The following is a 17,891-nucleotide window of genomic DNA, read 5'->3' on the forward strand; positions in this document are numbered from 1 at the left end:
CTGAAAGGTTTCGTGGAGCATTGCCCATTTCCTCTCAGTGCTGAACTTTGCGTGGATGGTGCTGTGGGTAGGAATCGCTTATGACGGCCCTGTGGTATGACAGTTTGTTCACCTGTATAAAAGCCTGAAAAATTTAGGAAAAAATACTTTAAGTTAACAAGGGGCTTAAGTAACAAATAGTTTCACCTAGGGGCAAATGAGTTAACAGAGTAATATGAATTAAATTGGCATAGAATTTGTCTCTGGGTATTTAAAGTTAAACTGATTTGCATAATTTAAGATATGAATAGAAAATGCTTAGGGGTGCCTGGGTGGCTCAATTGGTTAAGTGGTTGGCAGACTCATGATTTGGACCCAGGTCGTAATCCCAAGGTTCTGAGATTGAGCCCCACTTGGGGTTCTGTGGACCATAGAGCCTGGTTAAGGTTCACTCTAGATCTCTCCCCCTGCCCCTCTTCCCTGCTGGAGCTCTTTCTCTCTCTCAGAAAAAAAAAGGAAAAGAAAAGAAAAAAGAAAAGAAAAGAAAAGAAAAGAAAAGAGAAGAAAAGGGAAGGGGAGGGGAGGGGAGGGGAGGGGAGGGAAGAAGGAAGGAAGGGAAGGAAGGAAGGAAGGAAGGAAGGAAGAAAGAAAGAAAGAAAGAAAGAAAGAAAGAAAGAAAGAAAGAGAAAATGCTTACATTTTATTATATTCCTAACATCTTTGATCTAAATAAAGGCTTGAATAAGTTCACGCTGGTGTTCAAAACCAGAAATGCCTTTTGGATATTTCTTCTGTTACAGTGTTTATTTTGATCTTTATTAAGGATCATAAATAGAAATCTTAGCCCCACAAAACGTCAGCACTGCTCATTCTTAGTACCTATTTTTTTTCTCTAGCATCCTGACCTTCATTAGTCCTTAACACTGTTTGTCAAGCCTTATACTAATTCAGATAACATTTCTTTAAATTGTTCTTTAAATGTTGATTCTTATTTGAATAATTAAACCTGTTTTATTTTTTAAATAGTTATGAGTGTTTTCTACCATGTAACGTAGAAAACTGTGTGTTCTCAAAGCTCATACATATTAACCTAAATATGGTTAACTAATATATTCAGAACTTTCTAGAGCTTCTAGAGAAATTTTAGCCCCATGGCAGTGGAAAGATGCTGTAGTACTCTATTACATGAGACATCTTAAGGAATTTGTTCTTTGTGGTCTGACTTAAAACATTAATAAGATTATGTGGCATCTTCATTACTTCCTAAAAGGGGTGCAGTTTTCATTAGAAAGTTACCTTGTAGGTGAAAATAGACAAGCATAATCTGTCCAGTTAGGAAAGAAGATTAAAGATTTATGTCTAGTTTGGAAGACATGGTTTGCCATTCCTAGTATTTTCCTCAGTGAAGCTGGTGACCCTGTTTCAGTTATGCTTTATTTATACCTTTACGGCTTTAGCTCTTGATTTAATGTGGGTATATATATCTTTTTTTAAATATTAGTTTCAGGTGTATGACACAATGATTTGATATTTGCATATATTGTGAAATGATCACCACAGTTAGTCTGTTTAACGTCAGTCACTGTATACAGTTATAAAATTTTCTTCTTGTGATGAGAACTTTTAAGATCTACCCTTTTAACAACTTCCAAATATGCAATATAGTGTTATTAACTATACTCACCATGCTATACAATACATCCCATGACTTACTCATCTCATAGCTAGAGGTTTGCACCTTTCAACTCTCTTCTCCCATTTTTACCTACCACCTGCCTCTGGCAACCACCAGTCTGTTCTTTGTACTTATGAGCTCGGTTTTTGTTTGCTTTTGCTTTTGCTTTTTGCTTGTTCATTTGTTTGTTTTAGATTCCACATATAAGTGAAATCATATGATCATATGTCTTTTTCTGTCTGACTTATTTCACTTAACATTATGCCTTCAGTATCGATCCATGTTGTCTCAAATGTCAGGTTTTCCTTCTTTTTGTGGCTGAATAATGACCCTTTGTGTATCAATACCACATTTTCTTTATCCATCATCTTATTGGTTGTTTCCATATCTTGGCTGTTATAAATAATGCTGTAATGAACATGAAGGTGCATATGTCTTTTTGAGTTATCATTTTTATTTTCTGTGAGTAAATATCCAGAAATGGAATTGCTGGATCATATACTAGTTCTGTTTTCAGTTTTCTGAAGAACCTCCATGCTGCCTTCCAGAGCAGTTGCATCAATATGCATTCTCACCAGCAGTGCACAAGGGTTCCTTTTTCTCCACATCCTCACCAGCTTGTTCTTTCTTGTCTTTTCGACAGCAGCCATTCTAACAGGTGTGAGGTGATCTCTCATGGTCGTTTTGATTTACATTTCCCTGATGATTGGTGATGTTGAGCCTCTTTTCATGTACTTATTGGCCCTCTGGATATGTCCTTCAGAAAAATGATTTTTCAGGTCCTCTACCCAGTTTTTAATCGGATAGTTTGTTTTTTGCTGCTGCATATGAGTTCTTTATATATTTTGGATATTAACCCCTTATCACATACATGATTTGCACATATTTTATCCCATTCAGCAGGATGCCTTTTCATTTTGTTAATGGTTTCCTTTGCTGCGCAGAAAGTTTTTAGTTTGATGTAATGTATACATTTTTATAATCATTAGTAAAGTAGTGGAAAGTGGAAGTCTAAAGATAGCCTTTACATTTCATAAGTAATGGCGCATGTACTTTTTCAGGAAGGTTAGCTTTACACATGACAGTGTTTCCTATATATTCCAGTCCTTAATGTTTTTTCTTCTAAGTGTGTGTGTGTGTGTGTGTGTGTGTGTGTGTGTGTATTTAATCTTCTCCATTTGACCACTGTAAAACTTAGTGTTTTTCCTCTAGACCTTTTGGCACTGGAACAAGATGCTGTCTTTGGCCTGGAATCCCTTTTGGTACTTTGTAGTCAAGATGATAGTCCAGGTGCTCAAGCCACGTTAAAGGTGAAAATATCATTTATTTTAATATAATGCCTGTTTTTATTGCCTCAGCTAGGGATTGGCAGTCTCTCTATAAAGGGCCAAATAGTAAATATTTTAAGTTTTGCAGGCTATACACTCTTGTCACAACTACTCAGTTCTACAGTTATAGGACAAAGTAGCCATGGATGGTATGCATAGGGGAAGAAAGAAAGTGTGGTGGTGCAGCAGTAAAACTTTATTTACAAAACCAGGCAGGTGTTGGCCAAAGGGCAGTAGTTTGTCAACTCTGGCTTAAACACACAATTTGCTCTTGATCTTCATTTTCAAAATTATTGCTTTGACCATTGTTATTCCAAAGAATAGACAAAGTAAAAATCCAAACTTTGGCCTATTTTGCCTTCAGTTGACAGTGTTTATTTAGTTGAAGTAAATACATATGAAGGTCCTAGGCAACATAAGGCAAAATTAAATAGGCAGAGCCCCTGTACTTACAGAAGTTTATAATCTGAGGTAACACTGATAAGAGATTTTAAAAGAGATATTTAAAATTTATTATGACACTGGAGATTTTTAAGGCTTTTAAGATGTGAAATGAGCCTACTCTTATTGGAGTGAAATATGAAATACAATTTGTGATGGTACAAAATTAAGAAAGGTGGGGCTAATAGAAGTAAAAGGCTATTAGGTAGATATTAGAGATTGTAAGAATGATAGCTTGTCTAAGTTATGATTCAGTTCGAAGTAAGTCATAACTTAGTTTAGAATGTTAAGAAAAGGTATGTCACAGTGATGAACAGTAAAGATATTAGTTAAATAAAAATGTGTTTGGCAAATGATTCATCCCCAGAATCCCTTTGGAGCCATAATACATTTACATAAAAGTTTTATAAAAGAGAGAAAGAAAACAAACCAAATCCTTTTCTTACCAGTTGTAGGTGTCAATAAAACACTGGTCTCAGCACCATGGGACATACATAGATGGTCAAGAAAGGTCTCTGTATTAGAGGAGTTCCCCATCTAGAACACACTGACATTTACCTAAGGGACAATAATACCAAACAGAATGCACCAAGTTCCCTGGTAGTACGAATCACAGTGCAATTCTAATGAGAGTTAAGAGTTAAGAGTGATTCAGTTGAACTAAGGATGTTAGGGAAGATTTGAATGAGTAGCTGTCTTGTGAGTTAAACCTTGAAAGATGGGGTAGGATTTCAGTATTGAGGAAAGATCATTTGAATCCAAGGGATGACTGTTATAGAAGTTATGAAAACAGCAGTCTACCTCTCATGTTGGAAGATGGTGAATAGCCCCCTGTGGCTACATGACACAATTAGGAGATCTGGAAGATCTGCTCTGTCAAGCAGGTTACCAGACCTGATGCCAAGGAACTTTGTCTTGATTCTCAAGGTAGTTGAGGGGATATTAAAATTTCTAAAGTAATGGACATGCTGTAACATTTGTTGTAGTTATTATTGTTATTTAAATATGTCTGTTATGTGCCATACTTTGTTGACAACTTGTATATATATTTTTTTCTTTACAAAAAACCAATCTAGTGAAATTTGTCCCTCTTTAATGCTCACGAGGAAATTAAGATTCAGAAAGATAAAATAACTTGTTGAAAGATACCTAGCTGATCAAGGGCAGGCTGATCTTCAACTCTGGACCTGTCTGGTTCTGAAGACCTCATTGTGTCTTCCTAACACATACTGAAAGCTACATGGGTGTAGTGCGAAGGTGGGTTAACGGGCCCGTGCTTTCAAGAGATGGAAATTAGGAAGAGATTTATGTCGTGGTAGAGAGAATGGAAAGGAGGTGGATATTGAAGATTTGGCGAAAATGGAAATGACTAAATGTAGCAGTCAGTTGGCTACATAAAAATGAGAGGACTTCTGGTTTCTGGTTTTGGTGGCTGGGATATTAGTCGATGCCATTAACTGGACCGAATGGAAGTTCTAAAGCCAATTGATTTTTGGATTTCAGGTGAGAAGTAAGAAAGAAAGAAAATTAGAAGTCTCTTCCCACTTCAGTGTGCCTCAGTGTCATTTAGGACACCTTTTTTGAACTTTAAACTCCTAGTAACCCAAATACTAAAAAAAGTTAATCTATTAAGTTTGGGACAGGTGGGGTTCGGAAATCTGTATTTTCGTTAGCATCCTGGGTGATGCTGGTATAGCGAAGTTTACAAACCATACTTTAGAAGCAGTTTTTGAAAAGTAACGAAAGTGCAGCATGGTGATATCCCATTTGGCATGTATATGGCCTCTTCCTTGTTGTGATTTTCATCTCAAGTCTTTTTTTTAAATAGGCCTACCTTGAAATGAGTGGTTAATATACAGTCCCGACTTACTCTCATTTAAACATGGCTCACTTTCAGATCCTGATAATAAGATTCAGTATGCCGTGTGTTTCTTAGGCAGGAAAATGTTATGCCCACAGAAAACCTTTTCCTTGATATTTCCTAATCACTTGTACAAAATTCTTTTCTTTAAAGCTTCATTTAATACCTTCAGCATGTAACTGGTCCATCTTTTATTCAATGTGCAGATTGCTCTGAATTGTATGGTGAAGCTAGCCAAGGGCAGGCCTCATCTTAGCCAGTCAGTGGTTGAGACCTTGTTGACCCAGCTGCACAGTGCTCAGGATGCTGCGCGGATCCTGATGTGCCATTGCCTGGCGGCCATTGCCATGCAGCTGCCAGTGCTGGGCGACGGAATGCTCGGGGACCTCATGGAGCTCTACAAGGTGATCGGACGGTCAGCCACAGACAAGCAGCAGGAACTTCTGGTAAAGAGCCACCTTTTGAACCTGCTGGGGATGAATAGATCTGGTGTAGCGGGAATTACTTTAGGAAGTCAACGTTACTGTTTGACTCTACTTAGATTAATTATGTAAGACCAAGAGTCTGCTGAAGTCAGAACAGAATTAGAACTGTGAGCTTTTGACTGTTTCCACTTTGATTTACAAAGCTCTGTTTAGTTCAAATCTAAAACTGCATTCTTCCCAAGCCCTGTCAAGTTGCTTAGTGTAGCCAAGCCTCCAGTCTGATATTTTTGTTTTATTACCAAGTGAAAATAATTTTTTTTCCTTTCTAATGCAAAGCAGTAATGAACTAAACCCTATTTTGTACTTTCAACAATGTAAGTTAAAGATGTAATGATAACAGTGACCATAAATTAGCTCAAATTCCTCTTTTCCAATTCAGGACCTCTGTAGCTGTTTAGAATCCTGTTTAGGTTTCAGTATAGTCCTGGGGTTAGGAAAGGTGCATGCTTAGAAACAGAAGACAGGGAAGCTATATAATAACGTGTAGTTGGAAGTTCTCCAGGGCTGAGAGTAGGCTTCGCTCTAAATAAGCATAAATGAGATGTAAGCCTTAAGTTGGCCGCTTCATATTGTGGTCATCTGAATTTAGGGCTTGGAGAAAAGTGTAATGAGATTTCTTACTCAAGCTCATTTTATATTTAATCCTCCAGGGAGAATTGTGTAAAAGATTACCCCCATTTCATTCCTACCAGGAAAAGTTACCCTTGATGACCAAGTGGCAGTAGCCATGGGAATGACATCATACAGTTATCCCAGCTTATGTGGACCTTTGTATATATTAGCTTCAGAATACTAAGACACAGTTAGCCAAGTTTATTTTTTATTGAAGCAGCATTTTCAACTAATGTTCTTTGTCCCTTTTTTGTTAGTACTACTGTGAGACAGTTTTAAATTATGAAACATAATATTAAAGCATAAGGAATAATATGAAAACATTTGCATCCGTCACCTAGCTTAAGAAAAAAAATCTTACCAGTACAGTTGAATTGTACTTCCCTATGTACCTCCCTAATAGTATCTTCTTCCTTCTCCCAGAGCTAACCACTGTCCTGCATTTGGTGTTAATTGTTCCCATGCATGTTATACATTTACTACCTTGGTATATATCCTAAGTAATAAACAATATTCTTTTCATATTTTTAACTTTATATAAAGGTTATCTTGCTACATGAAATCTTTTGCATGTTGTCTCTTTGCCTGTTTGGTGGGAGCCATCTAATAGATAAGGGTATCTCTGGTTTACCCCTTTCACTACTATATGGTATTTCACTGTGTGATATCATAATCTCCTTATCCGTATTTATGGGCATTGTTTCTGATTATTTGCTATTACAAACAATACTCTGAGCAATGGGATAAATTGCTTAATGACTTCGAAGTGGAAAATTAATAAATGTCAAAGGAAAACAAATTTTGTTCTTTTTTGATGGGTTCTAATTTTTCTCCCTTTTGGTTAAAGTTATCTATGACATTGGATAGAATTACATGTTTTCTTCCTTATTTTTCTTCCTTCTTTCTCAACGTTAGGTGAGTTTGGCCACTGTGATATTTGTAGCAAGTCAGAAAGCACTATCCGCTGAAGTAAAGGCAGTAATTAAGCAGCAGCTCGAAAGTGTCTCCAATGGATGGACTGTTTACCGAATTGCCAGACAGGCATCCAGAATGGTACGTGTTATCCTTCTGTGTGAACTGGGTTGGTGAAAGTGACAGGTTACAAACCTTTGATTGTGTGATTGTCACCCCTAGTCAAGATGGAAAGTAAATATGGAAGTATGTTTTAGTTACAGGATTGAAAGATGATAATGGAAAGGACCTAGTTTATAACTTTTCTCGTGTGTTGTTATGGGGAAAGTTCCATGGGAATTCCAAAAATATGAACTCTTTTTGGCTGAAGAGTTTCAGCCACTTCATTTTGCCCTGTATTCTCATAACCACAGCTGCCTCCCACCCACCACTTCCATCCTCCATCATCGGTACACCAGATCTTTCTTCCTTCTCTCTCTCCAACCTTGTCATTCTTATTTGGAGATAGGGGCACGTTTTAGTAGGCTGTTCCCTTCTCAGCCATATGAAAAGCCTAACAATTTTTATTTTGTTTGAGAGAAATATAGAGCTTGGACAGTATAGAAATCCTTTGGGGATAAGACCAGAGAGCAAGTTTGAGAAGTGTTATTCTAGATATTGTAACACATGTTCTCATTTTACGGTGTTTCTCAAATGTGGGGAGGAGCTCTATCGAGAGAACAATTCTTTGTTATAGTCAATACCCCCAAGCATCCAGGCACTGCAGGATACCGAGCTCACGTTCCCCCCAACAGCTCCCCTCCCTCAGTCATTTCGAGAGGCATTCGCGGTGCTGCTAATAATCACTTCAGGGAACTTACTGGAGTTCACATCCCACCTCCCCACTGCACTAACTAGCTCATACAGAATGACATACGGTAGATGTTCATACTTTCTATAGTTTGAACTAAAATTCTAGATGTGAGTTATAGTTCATTCCATTTATTTTCTCTTTGGAACTGTTTTAGAAAAGAACTTCAGGCATTCTGTTATATAAAAGCAGCTCAGCATATTTTCTCTGAAGAAATACTTAGACTGAGTCTCAAAGAATTATATAATGTGAAGAATGATTGTTAAAACTTATCCAAGGTTTGAGTTTGTCTTTTAGCTGCCTCACTACCTAATTCAAATGTAAGAATCTCATCATGTGCACACCCCCCCCCCCCTTTTTTAGGGTAACCATGACATGGCCAGAGAGCTTTATCAGAGTTTGCTGACTCAGGTTGCCTCAGAACATTTCTACTTCTGGCTGAATAGTCTGAAGGAGTTCTCACATGCAGAACAGTGCCTCACCGGGTTGCAAGAGGAGAACTATAGTTCAGCACTTTCTTGCATTGCTGAGTCTTTAAAATTCTACCACAAAGGGATTGCTTCCTTAACAGTAAGTACTCTTAATTCTCCTTTGGTGGTGATAACTTGATTCGTGTGAGAATGGTCTCCCTTTTCTTTTTGGGTTATTCTGTTCTAACTACCTTGAAAAATCTGCTGATAAATAGATTTAGCAATATTAAAACAATAAATAGGACATGGTAGTAAATCCTTAACCCCTCCCCCACTTTTTAATATTCATAAGTTGATGGAAGTTTATCATTTTGTTTTTGTCAAGTACTAGGTACCACAGAGAAGAAGGATTACTGAATCCATGCAGAAAGGACACATGGAGATAGGTATTTCCTCTCTAGACTCCTAGTAATAAGACGTACTGGCTCAGTACCAACCATCACATGTAACTCCTTGCCCCCTATTTCATGCCTGGAAGCTGCTCACTAAGAAACTAGAGTTTCTTACTTTGTAGACAAAGAAGGAATTATCAAGGATGCTAGCGTCCCATTTTTTACCCCTTTGTGATATCCTCCTATTCAAATTAATAGTCAGCCAGCTACTGTTTTTTGTTTTCTCTGCCAGGAGAGTAAAGGGGTTGCAGGAAGGGCAGACCATTAACATTTCTTATGTTTCCTTGAAATGAGTCGTATTCCAAAGTAGGAACCTATATCCAAGAGGAGCGTGTTCTGTATTAATGCAAAGATTTTTTTCCCCTCAAGAGTCAAGAGTTTATATAATCAAAATTAGACAATTTGTAAGTATTGTCACCCAACTTTTAAGATTGTATATATTTACATGGAACCATAAAACTTTTGGTACCTGTTTACATATGTTTATCACATAATCTAAACTATTCTTTTTTTTTTTTAATTTTTTTTTCAACGTTTTTTATTTATTTTTGGGACAGAGAGAGACAGAGCATGAACGGGGGAGGGGCAGAGAGAGAGGGAGACACAGAATCGGAAACAGGCTCCAGGCTCCGAGCCATCAGCCCAGAGCCTGACGCGGGGCTCGAACTCACGGACCGCGAGATCGTGACCTGGTTGAAGTCGGACGCTTAACCGACTGCGCCACCGAGGCGCCCCTAATCTAAACTATTCTTAATGGTGGGCCATCCCAAAAGAGATGCTCCGAAGTAGAATAAAGAGTAAACAGATGTCACAAAAGAGACAGAATATTCAGACTCCTGTGGTACATATCTTTTGAAGTATAATTTCTTTTTTAGCTAGGATTAATCAGCAGCTGTTTTAAAAACGGGAATACACAAATGGCTTCTCTCTAGCTCATGGTGCTCCCAGTAGCAGGGACTACTGTGATTCTTTCCTCTTGATTATTCCAGGAAAAGAGTGTTGTTACCTATATCAGGCTAATAAATGCCTCAGAAAATCAAAAGGTATGGTTATTGGTTGCGATCAGTAAAATTATTTCATTTTCTAGTTCACGTGCAGCTTGTTTATTCAGCACAGAAAAAGGTTCCATCCGTGAAAGAAGCTCAGAGAACAGTGAAGCAGACAGAATTAATATTATGAAAATCCTGTTGAATATTTAATAGTCTTCTAATGATTTGTGTGGTAGTGTATTTAATGAGGCTTGGCAGTAATTAAGGATTGAATTCTGACATAGAAAGAAAGTACTCAGTTGACAGACAGAAAGCCCCTGTCTTCATCTCCGCTCTGCCGTTAACATATTATGACCTAAGGCAGGTTATTGGGCCTCACATCATCTCCTTTTGAAATGGAGTTCTTTTATTCAACAGACCATAAGCACTTACTATGTGCCAGACGCTGCTTTGAGGTTAAAAAAAAAAAAAAATCAGGAAATGATTCTCTTCTTGATAACAGGTTAGAGAAGAAGGCAGTATGATCCTTACAGTCATTTGGAACTTTCCACATTTCTGATTGTACTATACCATCAGGGTTTTTGTAAAGATTTTATTTTTATCATTCATTGGGCAAGTGTGGATTTGATACTAGCTTTGCATCTTTGTAACTGAGAAGATATGAGCACAGACGCCCTTCTACTCCTGCCACGTGAATGAGCTGATGTGAGATTGTACAGCTCTGTGAATTACCTCCTTCAGCCAAACTAAACAAGAGAAGCTCAACATTCTGTGCTTACGGGGACCCTACAGCGACGCTGGGTAGCTAATTTCCCAACACAGTGATTAATGATACAGTTATCTTGCTACTTAAGAATAAAAATTGTAAAAAGTATTATAGTTTTCTGTGCTGTGTAACAAATCACCACAAATTTAGTGACTTAAGACAACACTCATTTATTATTTCACTGTGTCCATGAGCCAGAAGTCCAGACATGGCTTAGCTGGGTCCTCGGCTCATATTGACCTGGTTGCAGTCATGGTGTCTGCCAGGGCCAGTCTTGTCTGAGGCTCGAGGAAGCGCAGGGTCCTCTTCAGAACTCATGTTTGCAGAATTCATTTCCTCACAGCTGTAGAATCTGTGGAAGCTTCAAGTCCAGCAGGAAGATCTCTCACCTTCAAGACTGTCTTTTAATGGGCTCACCTGATTAGGGAAGATCCATCCAGAATATACGAATCTCTCTTTTGATTGATACAGAGTCACTTCATTAAGGATCTAAATTACATCCCCCCAATTCATCACCTTTGTCATATTGCACTAGTTAGAAACAAGTAACAGGTTTCATTCACACTCAGAGATTACTGAAGATGTGGATACCAAGGGATATGAACCAGAGGAACCATCTTAGCATTCTGCCTACGATGGTGGATTGTTATAAAAGAGTGACTATGTATAACATCTCCATATGCATTGTAGAGGGTATATAAAAATGTAACAAATATCCAAGTATACCTGTCATCTTCAGGAAATGGGACATTACCATAGCTTCTAAAATTCATGCATATTCCTCCATGTTTGCAGACCATTTCCTACCCTACAAAGGTAACCACCATCCTGCATCTTGTGTGTACCGTTCCCTCGCCCTTCTTTATAATTTTAATGCGCTTTTTTGTAATTCTAGACAAGGTACCATTTTATGTTGTTTTTGAATTTTATATAAAAAGGAATCCTACATATTTGTATTCAACTTGCTTTATCTAAATTATGTTCTTTTTTTTTTTTTAAGTTTATTGATTTTGAGAGAGAGAGAGTGTGCGAGGGACAGCGTGCATGAGGGGAGGGGCAGAGTGAGAGGTTGAGAGAAGCCCAAGCAGGCTTCGCGCTGTCAGCACAGAGCCTGGCTTGGGCCTTGATCCCATGTACCATGAGATCGTGACCTGAGCTGAAATCAAGAGCTGGACGCTCAACCGACTGAGCCACCCAGGCTCCCCCATCTAAATGATGTTCTTAAGATTTATTCATCTTGTTGTGTGAAGCTCTAGGTCAGTTTTACTGCTGTATATTCTTATATCATATGAATATTTGCCCCTCCTAGTGTTGATAGAAATTTTCATTTTTCCAGTTTTTTGCTAGTATAACAGTACTGCTGTGAACATGCTTGTACATGTCTTTCGATACACCTATGTAAAGCTTTCTCTAGGACAGTCATTCTCAGTTGGGGATGATTTCATCTTTCCAGAGGACATTTGGCAATGTCTAGAGATATTTTTGGTCATCGTGATTTGTCATGGTATTACTGGCATTTATAGCGAGCACAGGCCAGAGATGCTGCTAAACATCCAACAATCCACAGGACAAGTCCCCTCAACAAAGAATTACTTGGTTCAAAATGTGGCTGGTACACTGAGGTTGAAAACCCTCTTCTGGGGCAGTAGACCTTAATCGAAGCGGTGTATCTGTCCCCTGCTCCAAAGTGTGTGGGGATGTTTCTCTTTGTCATAGGGTAAGGGGGACTGCTACTGGCTTTAATCCTGAAATGCCCAGGACACTCCTGCCTCTGCTAAGAAATACTGCTCTGATATATTTCCTAGGAGGATAATGGCAAGGTTATGTGTACCTTCAACTGACTAACTAATACCAGGAGCCTCTCTACAGTGGTTTACAAACTTCTAGTCCTCCCAGCAGGGTATAAGAGTTCTGTTGCTCTGCATTGTTCTCCTGACTTGGTATATTCTAGAAGTTCTGATTGACATTTCTCAAGTCATTAATTCAATTAAACATTTTACTTACTTATTTTCTTATTTATTAGGTATAAATGACATGTAACATACTGGTTTCAGGTATATAACACAATGATTCAATATTTGTATATATTGTAAGATGATCACTACAATAAGTGTAGTTAGTTAATATCCATCATCAGCATACATAGTTATAAAAATTTTTCTCTTGCTGACAAATTAAGATCTACTCTCTTAGCACCTTTCAAACATGCAATACAGTATTATTAACTATACTCACCATACTATACACAATATCCCCATGATTTATTTATTTTATACCTGGGAGTTTATACTTTTGACCCCCTTCACCCATTTCACCCACCTACCTACCACCCCCCCCCCCACCTCCCCACCTCTGGCAACCACAAATCTATTCCCTGTATTTATGAGCTTGGGGTTTTTTTGTTTGTTTTTTGTTTTGTATTCCACATATAAATGAGATCATACAACATTGGTCTTTGTCTGACTTATTTCACTTAGCATAATGCCCTCATGGTCCATCGGTGTTATTGCAGATGGCAAAATTTCACTTTTTTATGACTTAATAATATTCCATTATATATATGCACCACATTTCCTGTATCCATTCATCTGTTGATGGACGTTTGGGTTGTTGCCATATCTATTGTAAATAATGCTGTAATGAACATGGGGGCGCATATATGAGATAATGTTTTTGTTTTCTTCAGATGAATACCCAGATGTGGAATTGCTGGATTATATGGTAGTTCTGTTTTTAGTTTTTTGAGAAACCTTCCATACTGTTTTCCATACTGGCTAACACCAGTTTACATTCCCACTAACAGTATATCAGAGTTTCCTTCTCTCCACATCCTTGATAATATTTATTTCTTATCTTTTTGATGATGGTTATTCTAACAGATATGAAGTGATATCTTGTGGTTTTGATTTGCATTTCCCTGATGATTAGTGATGATAAGCATCTTTTCATGTACCTCTTGGCCATCTTTATGTCTTCTTTGGAAAAATGTCTAGTCAGATCTACTAATTTTGTAATCAGATTGTTGTTTGTTTTGTTTTGTTTTGTTATTGGGTTAATAATGAGTTCTTTATATATTTTGGATATTAGCCCCTTGTCAGATATAGGATTTGCAAATCTTTTCTCCCATTCAGTAGTTACCTTTTTATTTTCTTGAAACAATTGAACATTTGTTTCATATTTGGCCACTTGTATTTTGTGTGTGTGTGTGTGTGTGTGTGTGGGCACGCACTCGTGCGCGCGTGCGTGTGTGTGTGTGTGTGTGTGAGAGAGAGACAGAGACAGAGAGAAAAGATGTTTCACAGAAGTGAAAGTTGAAGTTTTTTGTTCATTTTCCTAGCAGGCTGGTTATCTTATTGATTTGTCAGAGTTCCTTATATGTTCTGGATACTAGTTTTTTTATAGGTGATACGAGTTGCAAATATCTTATTTTGTAGCTTTTATTCCCCACTTTCTATCTTTTGATGAACAGTAGTTCTTAGTAGTCTAAGACTTAATGGTCTAAGTTATTGGTCTTTCTTCCTTTATGGTTTTTGTTTTAAAATTTTTTTCCCCAGTTCATGCTTCCTTTACCTTTGTAGCTTATTTTGCTCAGCTTTATGTTTATTCATTCATTTTATTGTTTTTACATATTGTGGTAATTCATTCATTTTCATTGCTCTGTGATATTCTTTTGGTGACTGTTAAAGCAATTTGTTTATCTTTGATATCACTGGGGAACATTTGGATTATTTCCAGTTTGGGACTATTAAGAGTAATTTGATATGAATATTCTAATGTACATCTTTTGGTAGACGTGTGCATTTCTTCTGAATGGTAGTGCTGTGTCATAAGATATACTGAGATTCAGCTTTAATAAATACCACCAAAAGTTTCCCATGGTGGTTTCCAGCTCAGACTCTTACCAATATAAATGCTTTTTGGGGTTCATAGTGTTTCTTGAATTTATGGCTTGATGACTTTGATTATTTTCAAACATTTGGCCATTGTCTCTTCAGCTATAGCTTCTGTCCCTTTCTCTTTCATTTAGGACTCCAGATACCTACAATAACTCTTTTCACCATGTTTCATTTTTCTCTTACATTCTCTTCTGCATTTTCCATCTTTTTATCTCTCTGTTCTTAGCTCTATGTATGTTCTTCTGACCTATCTTCCAATTCAGTGATTCTTAACATTGTGTCTAATCTGCTGTCAGACCTATTCATTAGGTTTGTTGCGTTTTTTTTTTTTTTTCAGTTCCAGAATTTCCATTTGGCTATTTTATATTTTCCAGTTCTCTGCCAGGACTCTGTCTTGCCATTTACTTTCTTTTAACTAATTCATGTCTGATGTTCTGTTTTCTGGATCCATTGTGGCTTGTGTCTTAGACTGATTTTTCTGCCTCTTGGTTTGGAGAATTTTGTCTCTTTTGTATGCTAGGTAATTTTTTATTTGGTTTTGGACACTGTGGATGAAAAAGTATCCTATTACATCATCCAGAGCCTTACATCTCTTTCTTTGCCCTTGGCAGGCAGTTAGGGTAAGATCACCTTAATCCAACCAAGGACTGAACTGATTCAAAGCTAGGCTTCAGTCCTGGAGAGAGCCAGTACATTTTTGGGTTCTCCTGACTCCTGGGGCGTAGCCCTTTGAGGTTATAGCCAAAAGCCTGAAATGTTCTTCCCAGCACCCCCTTGGTCCTAGGAGATTGCCAGCAATTCTGCTCAGCTTCTCAGACTCTCAGGAGCAGCTTGCAAGTTAGCAAATATCTCAAGGGAGAAAATGTTACCAAATGTTAGTCTCACCTCCTTGCATTTTCCATCTCTCCATGATTTTTTACTTCAAAATCCTTTTTTGCCTTAAGCTCTTCAGTGCTTTCAAATAGATGTTCTTAGTATTGTATTCAGTCTTCACTGCTGTTGTTAGCAGGAGGCCTGGTCTAAAACAGTCTAGGCCATGATTGCTTTATGCTTGGCTTATTCTTTCAAAATCTGAGCTTATAGTAAGCAAAATAAGCCAGACACAAAAAGACACATGATACGTGATTCCACTTGTACGAGATATGTAAAGAAGTCGGATTTATAAGAACAAAAGTACAATGGTGGTTGCCAGGTCCAAAGTTTGCATTATGGCTTACACATACACACACACACCCTGTTTTTTAACTGGGCTCATCAGATAGCTTTCTTTTAAGCCATGTTGGTTTCTTTAGGTAGCTCCATTTAGAGAATTGGGTGGGGGGGCACCTGGGTGGCTCAGTCAGTTAAGCGTCTAACTTTGGCTCAGGTCATGATCTCACGGTTCATGGGTTCAAGCCCTGCGTAGGGCTCTGTGCTGGAGCCTGGAACCTGCTTTGAATTCTGTGTCTCCCTCTCTGCCTCTCCCCGACTCATGCTCTGTCTCTCTCTGTCTCTCAAAGGAAATAAACTTTAAAAATAAAAAAAGAAAATTGGGTAAGTACTACAAGTCAACAGTTAAGTAGTGTTATTTGCATACCTCACAAAGATTTAACTGTAAATGTTTAGGGGAAAAGAAAGAAGGAAGGGAAAAAAAAGCAAGGAAGGAGAAAAATAGTTATTTAATGGGGAAGTAAAATAGCAATCCAAATACAAAAGTACCTTCATTGTTCCTTCATTGGCATGTGTTGAATTCACTGAATATCATTCCTCCTTGAGGAAGTTGCAAGGGTAATATTAGTTACATATAATTTTTGCTTTACCTGTTAACCTTAGATTCCCAACTTCTGTTTAAGCTTTAGTTTCAATACAAAGAAAAGTAAATAATATCCTTTATATTCCTTATTAGCATTATGCATACTGCTATAAATCTAAGTTTTATTTCTTACACATTTTCTGTCTTTCATGGGTGATCTTACCGTAAAGCCTCTGACCTCTATGACAAATCTATCTTTTCTGTGTTCTTTTGAACATGTGTTATATCAAGCATTGCTTTCCTTCAGTTTAACACAATCCAAGATGCACAGTCACTTTCAAGGTGACCATCTTACATCATCAATAAAATATTCAAAAATAAATCCAGAATTGGCGGTAAATCTCCCTCATTGTAACTACATCTTGCTTCTCTTTCAGTTTTGTAATGCATGTTGGGACAAGATTGCCAGTGTTTTTTGTCTGGTCAGATGGTCTGTATTTATATAAAAGTATCATATACACCTACTTGTATTCCTGACCATTGTAAAGTTACTGACAAGCAGTAAGTTAAAAATAGCAGGTAGTAGTTTAAGGAGCAGAGGAGGTCTTATAAGAGCAAATTAAATCTCTAAGGAATTAAAAACAATTGAACTGATCTGTTTAATCTTCTAATCTATGCTGTGTCATGATTAGAACAGACATCCCAAAAGCATGAAAACCACAGAATTCACTATATTGAGTACAATTATTACCTCTAACTACTATAGCTCTATTTATATGTAGCTTTTAAATATCATCAAGGACCTTGGAATTTAAGAAGGATATTAGAGCAGGTGTGTGTTCTAGGGAGTGGCTAAGTCCTAGAGTAAAATATGAATACTACCAAATAACAAAACTTACTATTTGACATTAAAAGTAGAGAGAAGTATACTAAGGTCAATATGTGATACTTGGCTAGATGGTAATATTGTACCTGACTTCCCTAAGTCAAATGCGTTGCTCTCCTGCTGAAAGGATAGTGTTAAGTGAGGTAGTATCTAAGGAGCAAACAGCATCAGCATGTTTTAAGCTAGTCATATCAGAGGAAAATTATTTTTACTATGCCTCCATTTATTGTTAATTTAGCATATTTTTGGTATGCCTTGTGTTGAAAGCACCACGTTCGGTTCTCTGCTAGAGTAGTTGCTGAGTAGTTAAAAGTTGTCCTGGTTCGTTGCCAATGAGTCTCTGGCTTGACTTAACATTTTTTGCCCCCTCTATGTAGCAAATGTTGCTTTTACTATCCAGGACCCTGGATAAGTACCCTGATACTTCTCCATCTTCGTTGAAACTTATTTGTGTGTTTTGAACTGTTCTTCCTTCCATTAGCCTCTCTGTGCATTCTAAACATGTCTACTCAGAAATTCTTTTTAGTATTAATCTGGGCTCACAGTGGGAAGATGCAGCTATGAGACAACATGTTTTTTTAACAGTGACTGTCTAGCACCATGTTTCTTCTGCCCTT

The 17,891-nt window shown here is 37.5% G+C and overlaps 1 protein-coding gene across 1 annotated transcript in view; it reads left to right on the top strand.

The window, feature by feature from the left end:
- The window catches only part of INTS7 (integrator complex subunit 7), a 92,857-nt gene that overhangs the window by 55,203 nt on the left and 19,763 nt on the right, over positions 1-17,891 (top strand). The window contains exons 10-13 of the mRNA XM_043569006.1: positions 2,867-2,964; positions 5,491-5,730; positions 7,297-7,434; positions 8,507-8,713. Coding sequence (XP_043424941.1) covers positions 2,867-2,964; positions 5,491-5,730; positions 7,297-7,434; positions 8,507-8,713 — 683 coding nt within the window. The remainder of the gene's footprint in view (positions 1-2,866; positions 2,965-5,490; positions 5,731-7,296; positions 7,435-8,506; positions 8,714-17,891) is intronic.

This window comes from Prionailurus bengalensis, chromosome E4 (genome assembly GCF_016509475.1).
Source record: "Prionailurus bengalensis isolate Pbe53 chromosome E4, Fcat_Pben_1.1_paternal_pri, whole genome shotgun sequence".
Classification (NCBI taxonomy): domain Eukaryota; kingdom Metazoa; phylum Chordata; class Mammalia; order Carnivora; family Felidae; genus Prionailurus; species Prionailurus bengalensis.